The sequence below is a fragment of the Ursus americanus genome, chromosome 6 (assembly GCF_024610735.1).
Source record: "Ursus americanus isolate L20-20 chromosome 6, mUrsAme1.1.p, whole genome shotgun sequence".
NCBI lineage: Eukaryota > Metazoa > Chordata > Mammalia > Carnivora > Ursidae > Ursus > Ursus americanus.
In genome coordinates, this window is record NC_142132.1 from 25,584,941 (window position 1) to 25,607,758 (window position 22,818).

The 22,818-nt window shown below is 49.1% G+C and overlaps 1 protein-coding gene across 3 annotated transcripts in view; it reads right to left on the minus strand.

Annotated features, from left to right (window-relative positions):
- Positions 1 to 5,517: 5,517 nt before the first annotated feature.
- Positions 5,518 to 22,818, minus strand: part of WBP1L (WW domain binding protein 1 like) — a 57,774-nt gene continuing 40,473 nt past the window's right edge. For all 3 annotated transcript variants that reach the window (XM_045803005.2, XM_045803003.2, XM_045803004.2), the window contains 3 exons: positions 21,188 to 21,290; positions 10,515 to 10,676; positions 5,518 to 9,222 (listed from right to left, as the gene is read on the minus strand). In XM_045803005.2, coding sequence (XP_045658961.1) covers positions 8,483 to 9,222; positions 10,515 to 10,676; positions 21,188 to 21,290 — 1,005 coding nt within the window. In that variant the 3' untranslated portion in view covers positions 5,518 to 8,482. The remainder of the gene's footprint in view (positions 9,223 to 10,514; positions 10,677 to 21,187; positions 21,291 to 22,818) is intronic.

A 22,818-nucleotide genomic window follows, 5' to 3' on the forward strand; every position in this document is an offset into this window, starting at 1 on the left:
CAAAATGGTCCCCCAAAGGCACGGCCCACCCCTATGTCTCCAGAGTTCAAGACTGAATCTTCTCATGTTCCTTATCCTGCACATCAGCACCTGGCAAGTAGGTTAGACACAAGAGAGGACTGAATCCAACACTCTAAATCACTTGGCTATTTGGCTATTGATAAATAGACCATCTCCTTACATGGAAGGAAGCCCAGATCTTTGACAAAGCTGGAAGGTGTTTGCCAAGACCTCACAGTCACATTTTGAGCCTGAGAATGCCCTTACGCAGTGATACGATGGTAAAAGAATGGTAAATATGACCGTAAACTAAACAACCAGTTCTCTGGTGCTGTTGGTAGGGAACAACCAGGATTTGTAGTGTTTGCCAATTGCCCATGATGTAAACAGTCCCCACCATGAGCAGTTTCAGGCCACCAATGTGATGTCAACGAATACAGAGCTGGAAGACATGCTCAGTAGCATTATATGCTATTTACCAGTGTATTATATAATAAATAGCATTGCTATATAATACCATTACTACTAATACCATTATTCCCACCGTACATAAATGTAAATAACCTCAAGGGCACAGATAATAGTAATGTAGTAAAATAACTAGGAAATGATTAGTTTTGAGTATTTATTACCCTTGTTTTTATTATAATGTATTCAACTGTGGGTTTATATAGTTTAATTTTTTTAATGGTTATTTAATAAACAGCTCATAAAATTCCTGAACATTTAGGAAAGTATTTATTCATTTATTTAACTTTAAGTAGGCTCCACACCCAACTCACGGCCCGGAGATTCAGAGACACATGCTCTACCGACTGGGCCAGCCAGGCACCCCCAAGTTCCTGTAAATTTAATAATCAGCTCTTGTGAACCAAAACAGCTGGCCCTCCCAGGAGAAATGGGCTGTCCTTGTCCCTCAGAAGGGCGGCTCCCGAGTCCCCATTCTGAGAGGAGGGACCCCTTCCCTGGCGCCCTTGGTGTGGAGTGGGGGTGGATGAGAGTGAGGGACTGTTCTGGCACCTCACTCTTTCTCCAGTCCCACTCCTGGGTTTCAATACCCACCCCTGGAGGACAGGAAGCCAATCACAGGTGAGACAGTCAGGGAGGCCTGGATGAGGAGGATCGAGGTTCTAGTCCCCAGCCCCCCACCCCAGGTTCCGGGCCCTAGATCTTAGGCCCGTTGCTAGCTTCTTGAACCCATTTCCTCATTTTACTGCTTGTGCTACCCATCATCTGAGGCTCTGGGGAGGGCGAAAAGCAGAAAGGGCCAGGCGAGCAGGGGAGCTACAGAAGATAAGAGATCAGGCTGTGCAGGCAAGTTGTCCCCCCGTTGTCATTTACAGACCCAGTGGCCATGGCAACTTACTCGGCCTTCTTAAACCTCAGTTTGCTCACCTGTAATACGGGTGGCTGAGGTGTGGGTAGAAACGGTACCACCAACCTCAGAATGTTGCTGAAGGTCCAATAGGGACATACATAATGCATTGAGTGCCTTGATAAATACTGGCTTTACTGCCATTGTCTACAGCCAGATCCACAAAATAAGTCCTTCCGTAAGGATGAAGAAGCAGGTGTTGTTCAGATAGGGCCTCCGGGAATCCCCACCCCCACCCCACTCCACCCAGAAGCCCCTGAGGATCCTGCCTGCTGCCCCTCCCTCCTTCCCCAGCTGGGGCATGCTGGCAGCTGGGATGTGGGTGGAGAGGCCAGAGACAAACTTCTCACAGTTCCAACACAGAGGGAGTTTTGTAACATTTTCCAGCGGGATTGGGTTTCTGGAGACTTCTTGGTTAAAAAGACATGCAGTGGAAGGTTACACTGGAGGGGAGTGGGCTTAGAGTGAGGAGAAACTTCAGATCAAACCAGATCCTCTTCTCCCCTCCAAGCCACCCGAAAGTTCTGAGAGTTGTACCATGTTTGCTGGGGGCTCACCCTCCCTGAGGAAGTGAGCATTGATCTGCACCACCTATCCCAGGGGTGAGGCTAGTTCACCCACTGAGGGGCTCTGGCTGGGGTGCCTGGCTCCGTGTGGGGGCCTCTGGAGGCTTCTGACGAGGCAAGGAGAAAGAACCAAGGCGGACAGAGAAGCTCCTGAGGAAACTGTCCAGCTCACCTTTCATTGTGCTACTCGCCCGCCGATTGCCTTGCTCTGGTTCTCTCTCACCTTTGAAAAGAAATCAAGTTCTTCACGTGGCTTGTGAGCACCGAGTCTTCAGTGTTCAGGGTTCAGATCCTGGCTCTACCACTTATGAGCTGTGTGATCTTGGACAAGTTAGTCGACTTCTCTGAATGCTTCAACCCCTTGAACAAAGCAGTCCATACCTCAGATGGCTGTTTTGAGGCTAAAATGAAAAAAATGTAGATAAGATGCTTACACACGACCCAATAATGTGCATGCAATAAATAGAACCATCAAGACAAAATAAAATATTTTTATTACCAGCTTACCACCCCAGATTCTTCTCCTGTCACTTCCCAGAATGCAATTATCTACGGAGATTAAATTGCTTGCCGCTTAAGACGTTTCGGCCTCCCATGCTTTTGTGGGCTTCTCAGCACCTGGCACATAGTGGGAACTCAATAATCTACAAAACAGATCTACCCAGAACTTACCTAGAATTCCTTTTACACCTTCTTGACCTGGCAAGCTCAGCTTAGAGGTCCCTGCTCCAGAGAGGCTACCCTGCACCCACAGGCCATTCTCTTCCACAGCATCCTGTGCACACAACTTCAGGGTGCAATGCTACTAAAACTCTGTTTTCATGCCTTTCTTCCCCTAGGGACCATTAGCTCTTCTAAAGAGGAGCCTGGTCTAAGGCATATTTGTATTCCCAATGCCTAGTACGTGGCAGGTGCTCGATAAATGCTCTGCTTGAGTAAGGCCAGTCACGTGACCCCAGGCTGGGAACCTACATCCCAAACACCTCCCAGGACCCACTGCCCTTCCCAGCAGGTTCAGGCAGATGCAAGTTTCCAGCAGGTTTGGCCAACAGTCAGGCAAACCCACTTCCCCTCGTTCTGAGTCAAACCCTGCTTCCCCCCACCCGGCTGAAAACAGAGGAAACTGGAGAATAGGGAGTTTCTTGAAATTCTTGTTCATCAAAGCTATCCTGTTTTGTGCTTCAGAGCACTGGTATTGTGTCCACCTGAACTTGGTCACTTGGGGCAATAGAAAATGAGGAACTCAGTGACCCAGGAACCTGGGGTGCAGTGAGGTCTGCTCCACAGACCAGGCATCAAGGGGACACGCACAGCCTGCAGCACACAGCTGGCAAGAATTATACTAGTTTGTTTCTGTGCCATTCAGACCTTAGATTAATGAAGGCAGGAATGACGTACTCCCCAGTCCTTCCCCGTGGTTTTATTTTCAAGATTTTATTTATTTGACAGAGAGAGAGAGAGAGAATGAGCAGGGGAGCAGCAGAGGGAGAGGAAGAAGCAGGCTTTCTGCTGAGCAGGGAGTCCGAGGCAGGCTTGATCCCAGGACCCTGAGAACATGACCCGAGCCGAAGGCAGACAATTAACCGCCTCGCCACCCAGGCGTCCCTCCCCATGGTTTCAGAACAGATGTCTCTAGATGCTAATATGGCTCCCCTGGGCTTACTCAGAAGAGCTCAACAGTTTAGAAGGAACTAGGCAGCAACCACCCCACTAGAGTCACTGAGGGGCCGGAATTGTTCTGGCCCAGGGTCAAAGATGGGGGTGGGGGCCTGGCTGGCTTACATGGACTCTTAGGTAATAGTGCGGACTGCTGGGTAAGGCCAGGGACCAAAGACAATGCTGTCAGCATCCCCTGCTGGGCCATTAGTGAGCAGTCCACCTGGGAGGCAGGAAGGCCCTCTGGGAGGCCCCAAGATGCACATCATTATTGCTTTGCCCACCTGCAGGCCACCCAAGGAGAAGCTGGGCTGGGTGGCAGTGTTCCCCTTCCCTGGGCAGAGGTCAAAGGCTGTTCCTTCCCTTAGAGCAGGGATTTACAGTTGACTCAAAGTTCTAAGAGGACCTTAAGCAGGAGGCAAAAGGACTGTGAGTCTTAGGAAGGAATGACTGGCCCACAATGGCAGAGGTTGGCACACCTGTGGCTCTCCAAAGGCCTAAAAATCAGTTCTCAGGTCCCTGCCTGGTACGCAAGGCCTCAAATGAGTCCCCGCGATTCCTCAGGATTCCCTGAATGTGCACCATTCACTTCATCTCAATCTACCTCCTATTGTTAACTATTTCACGCGGGTGTTTTGTCTTCCTGCCTGTAACTTAACTTCCAGAGAGCAGAGGCCTTGCCTTGTCTTCTCTATTTCTTTCACACTCTCCTCAGGACCCGGCACAGTGTTGGGCACAAAGTGGGAGACTCAGTAATACATGTTTTGTGTATCAAATTCCAGGGCCCATCCACATTTTTTTTTATTAAGATTTTATTTATTTATGTGACAGAGAGACAGCCAGCGCGAGAGGGAACACAGCAGGGGAGAGGGAGAGGAAGAAGCAGGCTCCCAGCCGAGGAGCCCGATGTGGGACTCGATCCCAGAACGCCGGGATCACGCCCTGAGCCAAAGGCAGACGCCTAACGACTGCACTACCCCCATCCACATTTCAATCATTTGTTTTCCTGAAGATTTTTATTATTTGGGGGGCACCTGGGTGGTTCAGCCACTTAAGCATCTGCCTTCACTCAAGTCATGATCCCAGGAGCAAGCCCCGCATCAGGCTCCCTGCTCAGGGGGAGTCTGCTTCTCCCTCTGCCTCTCTACCACACCCACCTCCTGGCTTGTGCTCTCTCTCACTCACTCTCTCAAAAATAAAATCTTAAAAAATATTTTTTAATTATTTTTAAGTAACCTCTACAACCAACGCGGGGCTGGAACTCACAAATCTGAGATCAAGAGTCCCACGCTCCGCTGAGCCAGCCAGGCGCCCCTGTATCCCCTCACTGAAAGATCTCATGAGGGCGCCTGGGTGGCTCAGTTGGTTAAGCGTCTGCCTTTGGCTCAGGTCATGATCCCAGGGTCCTGGGATCGAGTCCTGCAGCGGACTCGCTGCTCAGCGAGGAGTCTGTTTCTCCCTCTGCCTTCCCCCTGGCTTGTGCTCTCTCTCTCCCTCACTCTCTCTCTCGAATAAAATAAATAAATAAAAATTAAAGATCTCACAGAGAGCTTGCTTTCTTTCAAATGCCATTTTAGCTTCCAGGGGTCTAACAGAACTTGTTTCTGCTTTTTCACGTCTGATTTTTAACCTATTTGTGGGACTTTACAAAATACTCCAAACACCAGAAACTACCCTTGAGAGGGTCTGGGGAAAACTCCTCAGGACAAAGCGTGGTCTCAGCAGGAGCATCACTCATCCCCCCCCTTGGCCCTAGGGTCTCTGCTCAGGCCAGGGGCCTGTCCTCAAGTGCTAGGGGCCTTCTCGCAGCCTGTGTGGAGAAGGGAGAGGTCTTGTGGTTAGGAATCTTGCGGTACGACCCCTGAAGTCTGAGGGAGAAGGGAGAAAAGAACAAGGTGCCGCAAGAAAAAAGAAGAGTCGCGTTTTTGGGATCGATTTTATTTGGGCTTCTCACAGTGGTTAGAGCCACTCTGTCTTCAGAACAATCACAGCACAGGAAATGCGTCACCGAGACTGCCCAGAAAAGTCTGACCAGCTGAATCTTATTGCTTAAAATACACATATTCACAATAACTGACAAATGGTGATGTGCCTCACACAGGAATGTGTTAGCATTTGCAAATCTTCTGACTGTAGCACCAAACCCTCGGCCAGACCAACCTCTTTCTTCTCGTTCACCTGGAAAACCAGATTCAGTCAGATCTCCCTGGCCCCCTAATGAGTCCTTCAACTCCCCATTTCCATCTCTCTGCTGGCAGGGGAGCCCCCTGCCAGGGGCCAGACTGTGTGACCGCCGGAATCAAGCCTGGCTCCGGTGGCTGTGTTCGCTTCTCCTCATGCCTGCAGGGCAGGACACTGCAGTGAACCCAACATCCTGCAGTGAACCCAACAGTTAACATGCGGACCCGGGCCCCACTCCAGCCAGGGAAGGAAACTTGAGAGGGCCAGAATTCATCCATTTGATCAGTTAACTGAAGCAGGGTTCATTTTGGTAAAACTTCATCTCCTCTGAGACTTCAGTGAGTTGTTTGGGATTTTATTTATTTGTTTTTTTTAAAAAAAGGTGGAAGGAAAGGCATCTGAGGGCTGCTGACGCACTCCCGCCCACTCTTGCCACACACGGGCTTGCTTGCACGCACCGGACCCCAGCAGAGAGATGTAAGCCCTATGGCACTGCGGTGTCGGCCAAACTCTCCTGGCAATTCTGGGCAGGGCCAACGTCTGGGCCACAGCTAGTCCAAGCTTGTCACTGAAGATCCAATCAAGCTTCTGTCTGAAGTTTCACCTTCTCCTTCTGTGCCAAGTGGTTTTGAACACCCTCTGGGGACTGATACCGAGGGCCGGGAGGAGCCGAGGGAGGCAGACAGGTTCAGAGCACGTTTCCATTTACAGGGAACAGAACACAGGCCTCCGAGTGTCCACGGAGCAATGTGCAAATTGCAGTGCTGGGTAGAGGCGAGCCTCCACTCCGAGCACAGTTATCTCTGGCAGACGTGGGGGCGTGGGGGGTGGGGGGCTGCCATCGACAATGCTGCTGGATACACCCGAGTACACAGTCAGACATTTGTTCAGTAAACAGTAAATGTGTAAAATAAATTACCTTGAGAGGGCCATATCCGCTCCAAACGTGTGGTGGACGCGAGCACAATGGCTGCCATTCAAAGTATATTCACAGGAAAACAGGGCTGGGGGCTCACACACGACACACAGACACACACAGGTTATCCAAAAAGTCATTGTACACAGACTTCACTTTGTTCAACATGGATTTTGGTTTTGTGGACTCCAAACGCAGACACTCGTTCACCTCACAGCCTTGGATTTGTCTATTTTTGTACATATATATATATTTTTTTTTCCTTTCTTACCGTAACATCAATGCCTAATGTGAATATCATCGTTCAAGAGTGGGGGAAGAACCGAACTCTTCATATGAACAGCACTGGACAGGGAATGTGAGTTTTCGCTGTTTGCTTTCTCCATCAGGTTATTCCTATCAAAGCTCAACTGGTTATCTGACGCCAAACTACAGTAATAAGGATCCTGCGGTCCTTCCGGACCGCTGCCTTCGCCCTCCCACCTGGGCCACTTGGGCTCTTTATGGAGGGTACAAAAATTAGTCACCCCACTCAAAAAGGGGGCTGCAGAGGGGCAGGGGAAGGGCATGAAAGCCACAGATAACCAAGCCATTTTTTCCAAGTGGTCAGTTTAAAAATAAAAACAAAACAACACAACAGAAGAACTCATTCAGAATCAAGAGAAAATACTGTGTAAAAGCCAGGCTATGGGGCTGCCCTTTCTTAGGACCCGCAGCCTCCTTTGTTCCTATGGAACAGTGAAGCACGGAGGCCTGCAGACTGTATGCTGGCTGGAGGATGACCCTGGTCACCTATGGGCACAGCCCGGAGGGCAGGCATGCAGCACGCTGCCCCGGGTGTGCCCCCCTGGCGTAGGCTCTGCTGCACTCCCACCCAAGTTCCAAGATAGACCCCAGCCAAGCCTGCACGCAGCACATCTCCTCCTGGCTCAACGACAGCCAGGCTCTTTGAAGGTCGACTTGGGATAGAGCCACAAACTTCCCTTTTCCAGAACAGAATTCTTGCCTGCCCGCTGATCGAGTTCTTCTTTTCAGCTTGCTTTTTGCTGTTGCTGCTGCTGCTGTTGTTGTTGCTTAAGGAAAAACCAAGAAGAAGGTGATATAATGTTCCATAGTGAACCAGGCTGCGGACAGCCAGAAGCTGCTGGGAAGGGCCCCTCCAGGATGCACAGTGGTACACTGACCTCATCGCCTGGAATCTGACGGAGCAGTAAGCCTCCTACCAACCTTGTAACTGCCTGTCAGCTCTCATGCTCCCCCAGGACTAGCCCAGTTCTGGCTCTGCAAACCTTGGCAGCAAGGGGTGACAATCCCTGGGCCTCCGCGGGCTTCCTTCTTCACCCAGGGCTGAGACCTGCCACCTCTCCCGAATGAGACACAGCAAAGTTCTCTTAAACAAGCATCAGAGTGCAGATATACTCCAACGAGAGTCACCTCAGGGCACAGTCTCAGCCTGCTCCCTGGGGCTTCTGAAACACACATCTCTCTGACCCGAGCAAGCAGTCAGATATGACTTGAAAAGAGAAAAAGGGGACAGGGTTGGGTGTGAGGAATGAGTCACAGAACAAACCAGCTTGTCGGCCCTCCACGACACTGTGCTCCTGTGGGCGGAGAGGCTTCCACTCCCCAAGCTGTACCTGGAGGTGCAGGAAAATGCAGGACCGGGGGAGAGGGGGCGAAGAATGAAGCGGCTATACCACTTTCTCTGAAAGTCATTTAATGCTTCTCTCATGGTGCTCCCCTACCCTGGTTGCTTGGCCACGTTCTCAGGCGCAGGCCTCACCTGCTCTAGCTGGGGGAGCTGCTGCTCTGCGAGTTCGGGGAGTCCTGCTCGTTGATGGTGTTCAGCAGCAGGCACGCAGGGGGCCGTGGCAGGTGGGGGTGCCCAGGCTCTCGGGCCTGCTCCTCGGAGGGCTGGCAGAGGCCTTCCTCCTCGTCACCAGGGGGCCGCACGTGGCAGCTGTCACAGAAGTCCAGGGGCCCATCCAGAGCATCGTCAATGAGCGTGTTGAACTCTTTGAGGTCGTCGTCATGGTGGCCCCGGTTGCACACACACACCTCAATGCCCGAGTCACCCGTGAAGCGGCGATGTCTGCCAGGCGTCTTGTCTTTGCTGTCGGGGAGGGCGCCGCCCTGCTCGGAGCTGTAATCTCTCAGCAGCTCCTCCTTACAGTCGGAATCTTTGTCCAGGAAGGCCCCAGGGTCCAGCTCCCCCAGGCCGGCCACCGAACCACTGGGCTCCATTCCGGGGGCTTTGGTGGCTGCCGTGCTGGCGGGCACGTCGGAGGGCTCAGGGTCAGCAATGCTCGGGGGTCTCGTGCTGCTTCTGCTGGGCCCGGACAAGGGGCTGCTCTGCGCCCCCTGGGGGCCCCTGGTGGGATCGACGCCTGGGGGGCTGCCGCCGGTGGGGCCACACTGTGCAGGCAGCTGCTGCTGCTGGAGCTGGAAGGCACTGTACGGTGGGGGAGGAGTCGGAGGTCGGTTCACCACTTCCTCATAAGGAGGTAGTAAATAGTTTGGCAAAAACCCTAAAACGGGGAGGCAGGGAGGAGAAAATTACAGCACTGGCAATTGTTCTAGGATAGACTGCAAAGGCTGCACTCAACATATGCCTCTTCCCACCCCCAGCACACCCACCCAGGATCCGCTACAGCTCCTGCTGTGGGCAGGGCAGAGGGGTGCGGCAATTTTGCCGAGAAAGGGACAGACCGGGAGTGACCTAATCTAGCTTCTTGAAATCTGAGAGCCCCTGAAACTGCTTCACAGGCAAGACTTCTGCCTGTCTGGAGTTAAGGCAGAGGGTTAGGCAAATGTGGGGGATGGCCAAGAGATCATTTCTGCCCAGAGCGTATCTGTTTCCACCTGCCCCCTAGTCTCCTGTTTCTTGCTCAGACCGTGTCCTCTGTCTGCGCCCCATAGGCCTCAGGGTCAGAGACCCTAATTTAAGACTTCCTGACCGCGTTGTTCTTGCCCCCCACCCTTCCAGATGTATGGGCTATGAAAAGGGCCTTTTTCTGGGAAATCAGAAATCTGTGTTGTCCGTCACTCTGGTGTGACCAGAGGTGGTCTGGAAAGACAAACCAAACCTCATCCTGACTCAGATTGGCAGCAGGTGGGTTACCAGCGAAGGGTGAGGGGCCTGCTGACCAAGGCTTATTACCAGTGTGCCAAGTAAGTTATCTTTTGAATGTGCTGAATGTCTCAAGGCATAGATGGCCTGGTTACAACAGTAACTGCTAGCATTTATTGAGCACTTACTATATGCCAGGCACTGTGCTGAGCACTTAACCCTTTTAGAGGTGGAATTCTATACCTGTGAGCACTTCATTCAGTAGAACACACTAGAATGGCTGTGGAACCCGCAAGGAAGTCAGATAGGTGAGTGTCCTTCAGTGAGGCACTGAAGTTTCTTGGTTCTCAGGACATCCCAATGTTACCCCCCCGAACACACCTACCCCTTTCATGGCAGCCTTTGCTCAGGGATATCACAGGGCACTAAGCACAATGGCAGGATTTCAGGCCACAGAAATCTAAATCTTGATTCACTCACATCATACACCATCTGACTACCTGCCTTAAGAAAATCATTGGCTAGAGGATCAGAAACCCGGTCAGAACCCAGCCAGTGTGGACTGGGAACAGCGCAGTGGCTTCAGGGTGCTGCACCCACAGCACCTGCTCCTCTGTGCTAAAGGCGAGCACCCCCTTATTCCCATACCTGCGAGACTCTGCACTGTGCTGGGCAAGGGGGCCCACAGGGGCCCACAGTCCGGGTCCTGGGCTCCCGAGGGTGGGGCTTGGTGGCTTTGGGTGTACGTACTGAAATAAAATGGCAGCGCTGAGTAATTGTGGGCTTCTCGGTAGGCGATCAGGTTGATTTCATGCTGCCGCTGCTGGGCCTGAAGGCGATGCTTGGCTCGGCGGTGGTGGCACACACAGCAGCAGCTCAGGATGATGATGATGGTCCACACCAGCCAGAACCCTGGGGGCAGCGAGGCAAGGCAGAGATGCACACACGCACGGCGAACACCAGCCGGGGGGCGGGGGGGGGGCTTTCCCCACAGGGAGGTCCCCAGACGGCACCCACCTGGTCGAAGCCGGCACTGTCAGGCCTCACCTGGTGAATTCACATTTGGAATGTGTGTTCCATTTCTATAAATGTTTGTGCCAGAGTGAAAGACGGGATGGGACAGGGCAGGAGGCACCTCTCCAGCACCACTGGTCCTAGGTTTCCGGTTTGATGGGCATTAACTATGCTCACCTTTTAGGACAGTGTCCTCATCCTCTCTTAAGGGATCTCTGAGAAAATGCTTCCGGCTTTCTTGTTACCCATCTCCTACCCCCACCCCTAGGCCCTGCTCAAGACCTTAAGGCCGGTTCCCAGCCTCACTCCCTGCTGCTACACCAGGCTGCTCACCAAAAGCAAAGGGCCTCTCAAAATCCCAGCGGATTAGCAAATGCAAGGGGTCTCAGAGGGGCCGCCTGATAAACGAATTCTTAGGGTTCTCTTGATACCACCAAAAAGATCCCGGGCTCTTCTCTACTATGTACACTGGTGCAATACAAGAGCCACTGAAGTTACAGGTGGAAAAATTCTAATTGCCTCAGGTCCATCTCTTCCCTAGAGAGTGTAAATGACTTCCTCCGCTTCTGATATAATCTGGTACTATTCCATCTCCTACAGTTGCAAATAACACTCCCATCTCCCTTTGGCCTGTGATTTTATTAGACTCAGCGCCATTAGCAGCCTTCCCTTCTTCTTTCTTGCTCCAGAGAGGGGTCGGTAAGGGAACAGGGCAGAAGGCCTATAGCCTCCCTTCTCCAGGCAGATTATTTCTTCTCATTTCCCACTCTGTTCTTGGATCACACTCAGACAATCTTGACAAGCCCCAATATAAGACACCCTCTCCAATCTTCAATTGTTACCAGAAAATCCTTTAACAGGTTTTTTTCAATCAATGAGCAATTTTGCTTAAAAAAAAACACATATATATACATATGGGAGGGAAGAGACTGAAAGGAAAAACACAAAAATAGTGACTTATCTTTAAATAGTGGGATTATGAGAAATTTCAGGTTTTGTCTTCCAATCGTAAAACTGGAAACAAAGTAAATCAAACTTAAAATACCTGTGACTAATTTTAAATTTTTGCTGGCTTTTATTTAAAAAATTAATAGGGTGGGGCACCTAGGTGGCTCAATCAGTGGAGCATGCAGCGCTTGTTTTCAAGGTCATGAGTTCAAGCCCCACATTGGGAGTAGAAATTACTTTAAAAAAATTAATAAATTTCTGGATAGGTTTTTTAATTCCTCTGGGAATGTACTCATACAATGAAATGACATGAATCATTAAAAAATATTCACAGAATACCACTTCTGACATACAAAGATGTTTCTAATATTAAATGAAAAAAGCAAATTACAAAACGGTATAAAATATAATCCTAATTTTTCCTCAAAAAAAAGAAGTACATATAAATATCTAGAGGGATGGTTAGGAAGTTAATCATAAGGTTATTCCTAGATGATGGAACAATTAGTTTTCTCATACTAGATCCCCGTTTTTTGCTTATCTGCATTTCTAATTTTTTTTTTTTTAGGATTTTATTTATTTATTTGACACAGAAAGAGAGAGAGAGAGAGCACAAGCATAAGCAGGAGGAGCACGAGAGGGAGAAGCAGGTTCCCCACTGACAGGGAGTCTGATGCAGGGCTCAATCCCAGGGCTCTGGGATCATGACCTGAGCCGAAGGCAGATGCTTAACCAACTGAGCCACCCAGGTGCCCCCATTTCTAATTTTTCTAAGATGAACATGTTACCTCTTTGAAATAAAAAGAATATTTTTTTCTCAATTAAAAATTTATCGGAGGAATAATTTTAAGGTGAGTTGTTATTAAATGAGAATAGATGATTGTTCATTTGTTCTCTATTCCTGAATAACTTCAATTTTTTCTATTACCAATGCTACATGTATTTTTTTTTATTACCTGTTTTGTAATTATAAACTTGTGTTTAGAATTTAAATATTTCATGTGTCTCTTGTTAGAATGAATTAAGATTGTTTAAAAAAAAAAATAAGTGCCTGGCTGGCTCAGTCGGTGAAGCATGCGACTCTTGATCTGGGGTTGTGAGTTCAAGCCCCACACTGGGTATAAAACTTACTTAAAAAACAAAACAAAACAGGGGCGCCTGGGTGGCGCAGTTGTTGAGCGTTCTGCCTTCGGCTCAGGGCGTGATCCTGGCGTTACGGGATCGAACCCCACATCAGGCTCCTCTGCTGTGAGCCTGCTTCTTCCTCTCCCATCCCCCTGCTTGTGTTCCCTCTGTCGCTGGCTGTCTCTAATAAATAAATAAAATCTTAAAAATAAAACAAAACAACCTTCCCCCCATACAGCCTTGTATATGAATAAACCTCTGATTTTTTTTTTTTCCTATTCGTATCAGGACACAATATTTTCTAAAAGATCGCACTGACATTTAGGGTGCGGCCTCGGGCAATGGCTCTTTCTATCCCCCAGGCGTGTCCCTGCTGAATCTCCCCACAAAGCCCCCTCTACAGAGTGAGATGGGACGGCAGTACAGCCGCCTGGCTCTGGCAGGCTGGCAACACCACTGTAGGGCGCCTAACTGCTTTCAGCCCGTGTCAGTGTGCAGTGGAACCTTCTGCTGAGGCCTGGCAATGAGAGAACAGGCGGAGGACAATGGGCTGAGGATTTCGTTCCTTTATCCCCTCAGCAGACAGAAAAACCCCAAGTACCTGGCTGGCTCAGTCAGTTGAGCCAGTGACCCTACATCTCAGGGTTGTGGGTTTGAGACCCACAGAGGGTGCAGAGGTGACTTAAAGATAAAATCTTGAAAAAAAAAATATCCGACCGGAGAACATACACCTCAGTTGAAGTCAGAAGTCTCCCTTGTGGTCCTTCCCAGACTCACTGCTGGTATTTGCTTAATTTCACTTGCATTTCTCCCCTGCTGCGGCTGCTGGCTGACTGAAGACTAGACAGGTACTGTCACAGGAGGCCTCAGAAGTGGTGCCGAGGCCAGAAAGGAGCTTTGGAAGCGAAGTGGTTCCCTGATGCTGTCCTCCAACAGCCTCGGCGCCGGAGGGAGACAGGCAGCACAGATAAGCACGCCGCGTTCTGTATTTTAGGGTCCCGTCTAAGCGGTTCTGCCTAGCCACTCTTCCATAGCACTGCGTTTCTCTCACTCGCCCAGCATAATCTCGCAATCCTTGGTACTTCTGTGTTGTATTCTAACAGCACATTCTCCCATGAGATAACTGCATCTGACTCGACTAGTTTTTACCTCCCAAGTCATTTCTTCAGTAGTTTCTTACCTAAAGGTAAATCAACTTTTAACCTTTATGCTGCAGTATAAATGATCTAGGGGCAATATTTCTCATTTTATAACATGATTTTCTTCTCTCTAATGTGTTGTTGTTGTTTGTTTTTCTTTTTGTTTCTAAGTAAATTCCACCCCCAGCGTGGGGCTCAAACTCACAACGCCGCGATCGAGAGTTGTATTACTCTCCCGACTGAGCCAGCCAGGCAGGACTTTATTTTTTTAATACACGCTCTCTAATAAGAAAAATCAGGTACTGGTTTTCATGTTGGCCACATATTTCCGGTTCTCCCCTTCTCGGCATTTGGGTAGGCTTGAACTTCGTGGCCCCCTTATGACTGGAAAAGGCTCTGGGACTGGTTCTAACTAATGAACAAGGGTTGGAAGTGACTTGGGTCACTCAGACGCCAGGACATCTCTTGCTTATGTAAGACCTTCCTTCCCTTAGTCTTCCTTCTGCCACGACAGTCAGCAACATGCCAGACAGCGACTTCAGGAACAATCTGGCCTCAGGATGATGAAGTGGGAACCAAGTTCCCGCCTAACCTGCGATGGACATATAGTGTGAGAAGTAAACATGATGTTTTAGGCCACTGGGTTGGACTTTTTTGTTACTAAGCATGACCTATAGCCTATCCTGACTGACGGAGCATCTTTATCGGCTTTTCTGGGGAAAAGGATTGAAGCGTTCAGCAGATTCTTAAGGGAATCCTTGATCCAGAAAAAAGGCTGCGATCCACTGAACTGGAAGTATAATAGAAAAAGAGGTTTTTGTTTCTTTTTTTAATTTTAAAGGAAAAATTAGGCAGGGCAGAAGACTGGGGGAAGAAATGAGACAGCTGGAACACACGCCCATGGCAAAACTGCCTTAGTCATATCTAAGAGAACACCAGACAACTCATATGTTCATCGAAATTCTACCATCCTACTTTTTTTTTATTATTTTTTTATTATATTATGTTAGACACCATACAGTACATCCCTGGTTTTTGATGTAAAGTTCGATGATTCATTAGTTGCGTATAACACCCAGTGCTCCATGCAATACGTGCCCTCCTTACTACCCATCACCAGCCTATCCCATTCCCCCACCTCCCTCCCCTCCGAAGCCCGCAGTTTGTTTCTCAGAGTCCATAGTCTCTCATGCTTCATTCCCCCTTCTGATTACCCCCCCTTTCTTTATCCCTTTCTTCTCCTACCGATCTTCCTAGTTCTTATGTTCCATAGATGAGAGAAACCATATGATAATTGTCTTTCTCTGCTTGACTTATTTCACTTAGCATTATCTCCTCCAGTGCCGTCCATGTTGCAGCAAATGTTGAGAAATCGTTCTTTTTGATAGCTGAATAATATTCCATTGTATATATGGACCACAACTTCTTAATCCAGTCATCTGTTGAAGGGCATCTCGGCTCCTTCCACGATTTAGCTATTGTGGACAGAGCTGCTATGAACATTGGGGTGCATATGGCCCTTCTCTTCACTACGTCTGTATCTTTGGGGTAAATACCCAGTAGTGCAATGGCTGGATCATAGGGTAGCTCAATTTTTAACTTTTTAAGGGACCTCCACACTGTTTTCCAGAGTCCATCCTACTTCTTTTAACGTAGGATTATGGGTAGAAAAACTCTCCCTACTATGTACCAGTTGTATGATGTTGTATTTATCTAAGTCTCAAACTGAGTTCTAATTTCTTCATTTCTTTTTTAAGTTTTTATTTATTTATTTATATTATCTAACCTTTACATCCAATGTGGGGCTCAAACTCACAACCCTGCAATTAAGGGTCACATGCTCTTCCAACGGAGCGAGTCAGGAGCCCCTAATTTCTTCATTTTTTTTTTTTTAAGATTTTATTTATTTATTTGTCAGAGAGAGAAAGGGGGAACACGCAGGGGGAACAGCAGGCAGAGGGAGAAGGAGGCTTCCTGCTGAGCAAGAAGCCTGATGCAGGACTTGATCTTAGGACTCTGGGATCATGACCTGAGCTGAAGGCAAATGCTTAACTGACTGAGCCACCCAGGCGCCCCGTAATTTCTTCATTTCTAATACACTACGACAAAAGATAATTTGTGTGGATCAAAACTGAGGGAAAACTAACTTGGAAGCAGAACGGGTCTAGTGGCAAGATGGAGTGTTAGCACAGGCCCAGAAAAGACCCTTAATGAGTTGGTCCCACTTGATGGAGTTAATGTGGGAAGGCAGAAGGCATTCTTGTCTGGCCCTCACAAAATGGACTCTCTTGGGAGCCATTTTAGTCAAAGTAATGTCCCACCAAGTTTAAAAGGGAGAATATCCAGACTAGTCCCTATGGAATTGTACAAACTTTTGATCTTTTCACTAGATTTCACAAACAAGGAACTAAGTTTAAAAAAGAAAAACCAAATGAAAGAGACACACAAAAGCACGCCCCCCTCCCCAAACACACACCTACCCAGAGACTACATTCCCCAATGACAACTTTGAAAGTTGTGACCTCATGGTGAGGAGCATTTGTCATGCTAAGCAAAACAAAAAACATGTTTTGAAAAACAATCACAGTCCAATGTAGGAACTGAGTCATGTGCCCTGAGTTCACTATAAACTTGGGAAAACACCACTCCCCAAATGGGCAGGAAATTCCTCATTAGGAAGCCAAAGCACACTGTAAATTAGCTCTCCTTCTACCCCACAGGATGGCGGGTGACCTCCCTGGCCCCCTGTAGCTCTCAGCAGGAGCTCCTACAACAATTGCCACTATGGAAAAGGCCTGAATTTGGGAAAAGAAGACTTCGGAAGACTTACAAGTTCATCTCAAAGACTGGACAAGTTTCATAGAAGCGCGACTGCAGTTACAAAGGAGAAGAGGCAGTGACCTGGGTTCAAATCACAGCTCACAAAACCACTGCCTAGCTTTGTGATCTTGGTCATTCTCTTTTTACTTCCCTCATCTGAAAAATGGGGAGAATAATGATTTCTACCATACTAGTCACTGTGAGGACTTAACGAGTTAATACTCAGAACCATGCTTGGCATAGAGTAACTTCTCTAGATTGTGTTACAAGTGTGACCACAGATGGGAAGGGTTTTCTTTCCATTTCTCTTTTAATTCCCCCCAAAAGTCCAAAGTACTCCATAAAAAAGAAAGGGTGAGGAACAAGTCCAAAGTCTGTTTCTAGGTTCTGTTCTTGGCTGCATTCATTGGAAAACCAGCCCGAGTGCTACTGATCAATCTGGACTGTCTTTGTCCAGAAGCCTGGACCTCCAGGAGCAGGGGTCCAATCGCGGCTTAGAAGAAGGCCCCAGCTTTCCACTCTCCGCTCTGCTAAGGGTGGCAAATGCTCTGGGCTTTTGCTACGAGCAGGTCAACAATGGACAGCTTAAGATAAACTAAAAAGAAAAAGCAGGTGAAAAACAAGCTGGGCAGTCTTAAATGAATTTGTTCATAATCTGTTTCATGTCACCTCTGAGGAATTCCACTGCCCAGAAACACTCCCTTCTCCCCAGCTAAGGCCCAAACAAGGGAAAACTAATGCCCGAGTGACGGTCCCTCAAATTATCTCAGGAGCAGAAATTCCCAGCTCCGACCTCTCCCTGGACAATGTAGCGTGGTGAGTGGAAAGAGTCCTGGGATGAGAATCGGGAGATCCAGGTTCAGGATCTTTAGCCTTGAGCATGTTGGTGGCCTCCCTCGATCTTGGTTTTCTCCTTTGGTCTACCTGTTCCTTGAAGGGCATCCTCAGATTGAAATTAAACACACACCAGTTGAGACCCTCCATGACCTGGGCCCATCACCCCTCCAGTCCAGCACATAGAGGTCTGGAGGGGCTTGCTTTGGAGTGAGGCACACTGAACCTACCAGTCAGCAGCATCCAGCTGAACAGTTCCTTCACACCCCCGGTCCTGACACATGGGGGCGATATGCGTACCTCGGTTTGTTCTTGGGGTGAAAGGAGACGTGCGCACGAAGACCTTACTCGGTGTCTCGGATGTAGCGGAGTTCCAAGCACATTAGCACCCTCACCTCCCGTGCCTTCCCAGACAAGCCCCACGGCCCCAGGGGGAAGGTCAACAATGACATGCATACGCAGTTTCCATGGGGCGCTGGCCTATGGCATTCCCCCGCCTGAGAAACGATTCTACCCTTCTTCCTGTGTTTAAATCCTATCTACCCTTTAGGGCCCACTTTAAATGCCACCTCTTCCATGCAGCCTGCCTGAACCCTGCCTAGCCAAAGTTCTGGCACGTACATTCCACCCTCTACTTTGTCTCATCAGTAGGGCATCTTGTCTTACCTCCTCTCTCTGCTAGGAGATTCCCTGTTGATGGCAAGGATTAGGTCTCCCTACAGTTACTAACACAGAAGAGGTCACAGCCTCAAGTAGGAGTTTGTCAGAACTGCAAATTCTCAGGTCCACCTCAGACCTACTGAATAAAAAACTAGGAGGAAGGCCCAGAGATCTGTGTTTTAATAAGCCTTCCAGGAAATTCGGAGGCTTGCCAAATTCTGAGAACCACTGGAATAAGGGTTTACAGAATGAATAAATGATTGTATAATAAAGTATAAGTGCCATAAAAATGCATGCGGTAATAGTAATGATGATGACCAGCTCTGACAGCCTCAGCGGTAAAACAGGACCTTTGCTTCCCATCTGACGCAGGCCCAGTAATGACTACTTTTTATGACTAAAGAGACATAGAGAAAGGGAGTCTGTGTAAGTGGGGTGTGTGTGTGTGTGTGTGTGTGTGTGCGCGCGTGTGTGAGAAACAGTCTTCAGCCCACAGGAAGACTCAGCTCCATAGATGTGAAAGGGCTGGTGGAAATGGCATTTTCTTGCTTTTTTCCCCTGAGGCCTTCTCCGTAGGCAACTGTGGTTAAAGAGGTACTCTGTCTGACAGAAACTCTGCCAAGGATTTCCTGGCTGAAACTTTTTCCTTCCAAAGGAAAGACACAAAAAGAATAACGCAAAGTCCATTATTTTCACATGTCAGGCAAAGTTTAGAGACAATTAGAGGGAACAGGGTTCAAAGTAAGAACGGAAGGGGCTCATCCCAACACCCATCTTCCCTCCTATCCGTACATCAGGCAGAGGCCAGGACCCTGAAGAAGAGGAAAACCAAAGAATTCTGAGGGGGCCGGAACACTGGCTGGGTATCTCCTGACCAAGAAGCCATTTCCAGGCACCAATGAGGACAGTTTTGCTTTGACAATCTCCATCCCTCCAGAACTTGGAAAGCATGGGCCAACTCACAGAATGGCGAGTCTTTCCCCCCCATCCAGACTCTGGTCTCTGGTCTCCTCCTTTCCACCACTGACCATAACTGGAGAGATATTTAGCCACGCAGCAGCTCCTCCTCTGGCCTTCTTTAAGCCCTTGGGGTGAAGTGCCTGGTTCCCTGGCCGCCTCCCTGACATCTGGGTCTCCCTGTCCCCGCCGCCCCACCCCCCACCCCTGCCTCGGCGACGGTGACCCAATTCTGGTGGCTACTGAGCCTGCTCCGCCAAAAGCCCAGGAGGCTCTGTCAATCTGAGACGAGGCCATTCGCAACCCCAGGTCTCTCCGCAACCAATGCCGCCTGGGCCGGGCCCCGGAAAAACAAACTGCAGCTCTGTGGCTTTTTGGCAGCCCAGCTTCAACTTTTGTTTTAACAAGGGGTGGGAGGGAGAATTGGAGCCCTGCGGTTATCTGCATTTTAAAACATTTAAACAGTCTGTTCACCTGCTTGGCACTTTGTGTCCTCTAGTAAGTCCCTCCGCCCCACCCCTTTTTAAAATAGCAACAATCCTGGGTCCTCCTTTGTTGTTGCTTATATTCGCAGAGGACTGGCGCAGACACCCCGAGCCCTGTCCTCTCCTTGCGAAGGGACTGTGCACTTGACTGCCCCTGGGATTCCTCAAAAAGGCAGGCAAGCCAATCCTCAATCCTTGAAAGGGAAGGATAAGGGTGAGGAGAGGTCCTGCTTGGAGGAACCACTCCCACTGGCTACAAGATACATTTACATTTAGAGGGAGAGACTGCCCAGCCAAGAGTCTAATTTCCTTCCCATACCAAACAATAGCCCTTCTAGCTGCCTTCTGACCACATCACCAATGTGAGAGAGTGAGGAGATCAGAAGGAAGGGGAGAAAGAACAAGGGTGATGGTGGCAGGAAAGGCACACTTTGACAAACCAGCCCAGTTTGTTTTCAAATGAAGGGAGTGATGGGGGCTTAGAACTATTTGGGGACACAGGCTACCATTTCTCCTCTCTACAGACAGTTGTGAGAATCAGCATGCTGCTGGTCACCTGGGGACTCTCTGCCCTAAGGACTCTCCAGTCCTCCCATTCTTTGTCCAGCATCCTGTAGTGTCTCATCCGAGCTTTGAGAAGATTGAAGTACAAAGCGAGTTAGTGAACTCCTTGAACCTGGCTGGCTCCCTGAAGATTGTGCTGATGTCATCAACCTTGTGCAAGTCTGAAGGTGCAAGTTCATGGCCTCAACCAAACCAGTGGCGAGATGAGGACTGTTTCCACACAGCAATTTGCTTAGTGTAACAGGGGAGATACACCAGAGAAGCAAGCCTCCAGACATTTCAGCTTGAGAACTGGGAAAGAAACAGAGGCGGCTAAACCTCCAGACTTCCTCGCTCCAGCAGTGCCCCGTGAGCAGGGACCTAGGGGAAGGCAATCCCTTTAACAGGGACCAGAAACAGAGGCAGCTCCTCCATGCCCTATGGGGAATTCTGGAAGCCCTTAAGGTTCTTACAAGAAAATGGCATTAGAGCTATCCACAAAGCCTAGCCTGGCATTCGCAGCGGCTAGGCTGCTGTCACCTCTCTCTGCAAAGACGGCAAAGCCTGGGTGTCCGGGCTGGCCCATGAACGGATGGGAGTTGTCACTGCTGAGCACACACTAGAGGGGGCGTCAAGAGAGAAACCCAGGCAGGAGCTTCCCCAGCAGACCTGGTAACCACGGCCTCTTCAGAAGGCTCAGACCAGATTCTCTAGTCTTTAGCCCATGAGCACTCCTCCTCTACAGAGGACTCGCTTCCAGAACCCAGCAAGAGATTCCAGTCACAACACTGCCCCAGGGACAATGAGAAAAGGTGCCCAGCCCACCGCTTCCCAATGAGCAGAGTCAGCAACAGGAGGACTCTGGGGTGCCAGCGACCCCCGGGGGGCAAGGACTTACACCAGAGTTCATAGTAGTAGTTGCAGCACTGAGACTGTCCACAGCAGTGTCCTGTGTCACAAATGTAGCTTTGATTGTTGGTACCCACACAGGTTTCCTTATCCTAAAAAAAAAAAAAAAAATTAGCGTATGAAATTATAGCTTTTAAATGCCACTTTTTTTCTCATCCCCTTTTCCTGGTTGTCTGCCCATCTTCCACCAAGATGGTCTATACCAATGTTCACTCCATGAAGAAAAAAAATTAGAACCCGCAACAACAGCAGACTGAAGAAAAAAACCAAAGGTTTATTAAAGGGGAAGAGGATTTGGCACACAAAGCTGACTGGTAAAGAGCAAAGTTCTCCTCAGACAGGAAACGGATGCCTCACTTTCTTTATGTCTAAGCAGAAACACTTCACGTTCCGGTGTTACAGTCTGCGGGTAAAAAGATGATAGTTCTCGTGTAATTAGCGGGACGTTTTAAATAAAACCGGCTTTTCTGTGAAAGTTCCTGGAACATATTAAGGCAGTACGTATTCTAGGATTAGCATCAAGTCAGTCATTCTGTCCTTCAAAACACACACTGTTCAAGGTTAATTACAGAGTGATTCCAAAGAGGGCCACGATAACTTGCCACTAAAATTCTTCATTCTTAAGAAAAGGGGTGACCTGCCCAGGTGACCTCATCTAATTTCAATTTGCTAGATAATTTTTTGCTTTATCAAATGATCTCTTAATGATCTTGACTGGACAGAAGGATTCTCACTGTGCCTTGTCAGGGACAGTTCCAGAAAAGGCACTGCTGAGTAACCACCCCGCGGTGTGCCAAATTCTATTCACAGCCCTGGTGGATGGGGATGGAGGTGAAGACGTTTTTTGACATTTCACATTTAAGATATGAGATACCCCACCAGCCAACCTGAACTTCAGCCTCCCATGTACTGCACCCCCCACCACATAGGCTGAGACCTTTAACTCGGGCGCTCCACCTGGCTTTCCACGTTTATTCTAAACAAGTAACACATCCATTTACTGGACATGTTGTCTTTGTGCCAAGCACCATGTGGGTACGTGGAATACAAAGACGAATAAGACATTGTCCCCATCCTCAAGAAGCCCGGGGTTAAGAAGGGGGGGAAAAAAGCCAGAAACAAAAACACCCTGCTCAGCAAAGAAACTAGAACCACAGTATTGTATTTGCTGCTGCTCAAGCTGACCCTGCCCACAGCGTACATCCGGGCGGACGCCTGCCAGTGGAAACTTAAGTCACACGGTCAGTTCCTCCTCTCCGGGCCTTGCTTTACACTACACTGTCTACTTGGCCGAGGGCATAAACAAGGCAGTCCAGCAACCGGCTACAGGGTGAAGGCTGGGCAGAGACCGTTCAGGCACCTGACGTCACAGGGAGAGGACAAGGGAGAGGGGACAGCTAAAGACCAGATCCCGGGCTCAGGGCAGGTCTCCGCCACCACAGGCGCAAGTGGTCTCCTGGTCTTCAGAGGCTTACGCCTTGTGTAAACGGGTTTGGGAAGAAGGAAACACGGGAAAGGCATCTGAAAGCTCTGACAGTGAGGTGATTTCACAACACTGCCAACAGAGTTCTTCCCATGTCTGCCTTCCCTCGTCCACCGTAAGCACGAAGGAAGACCTAA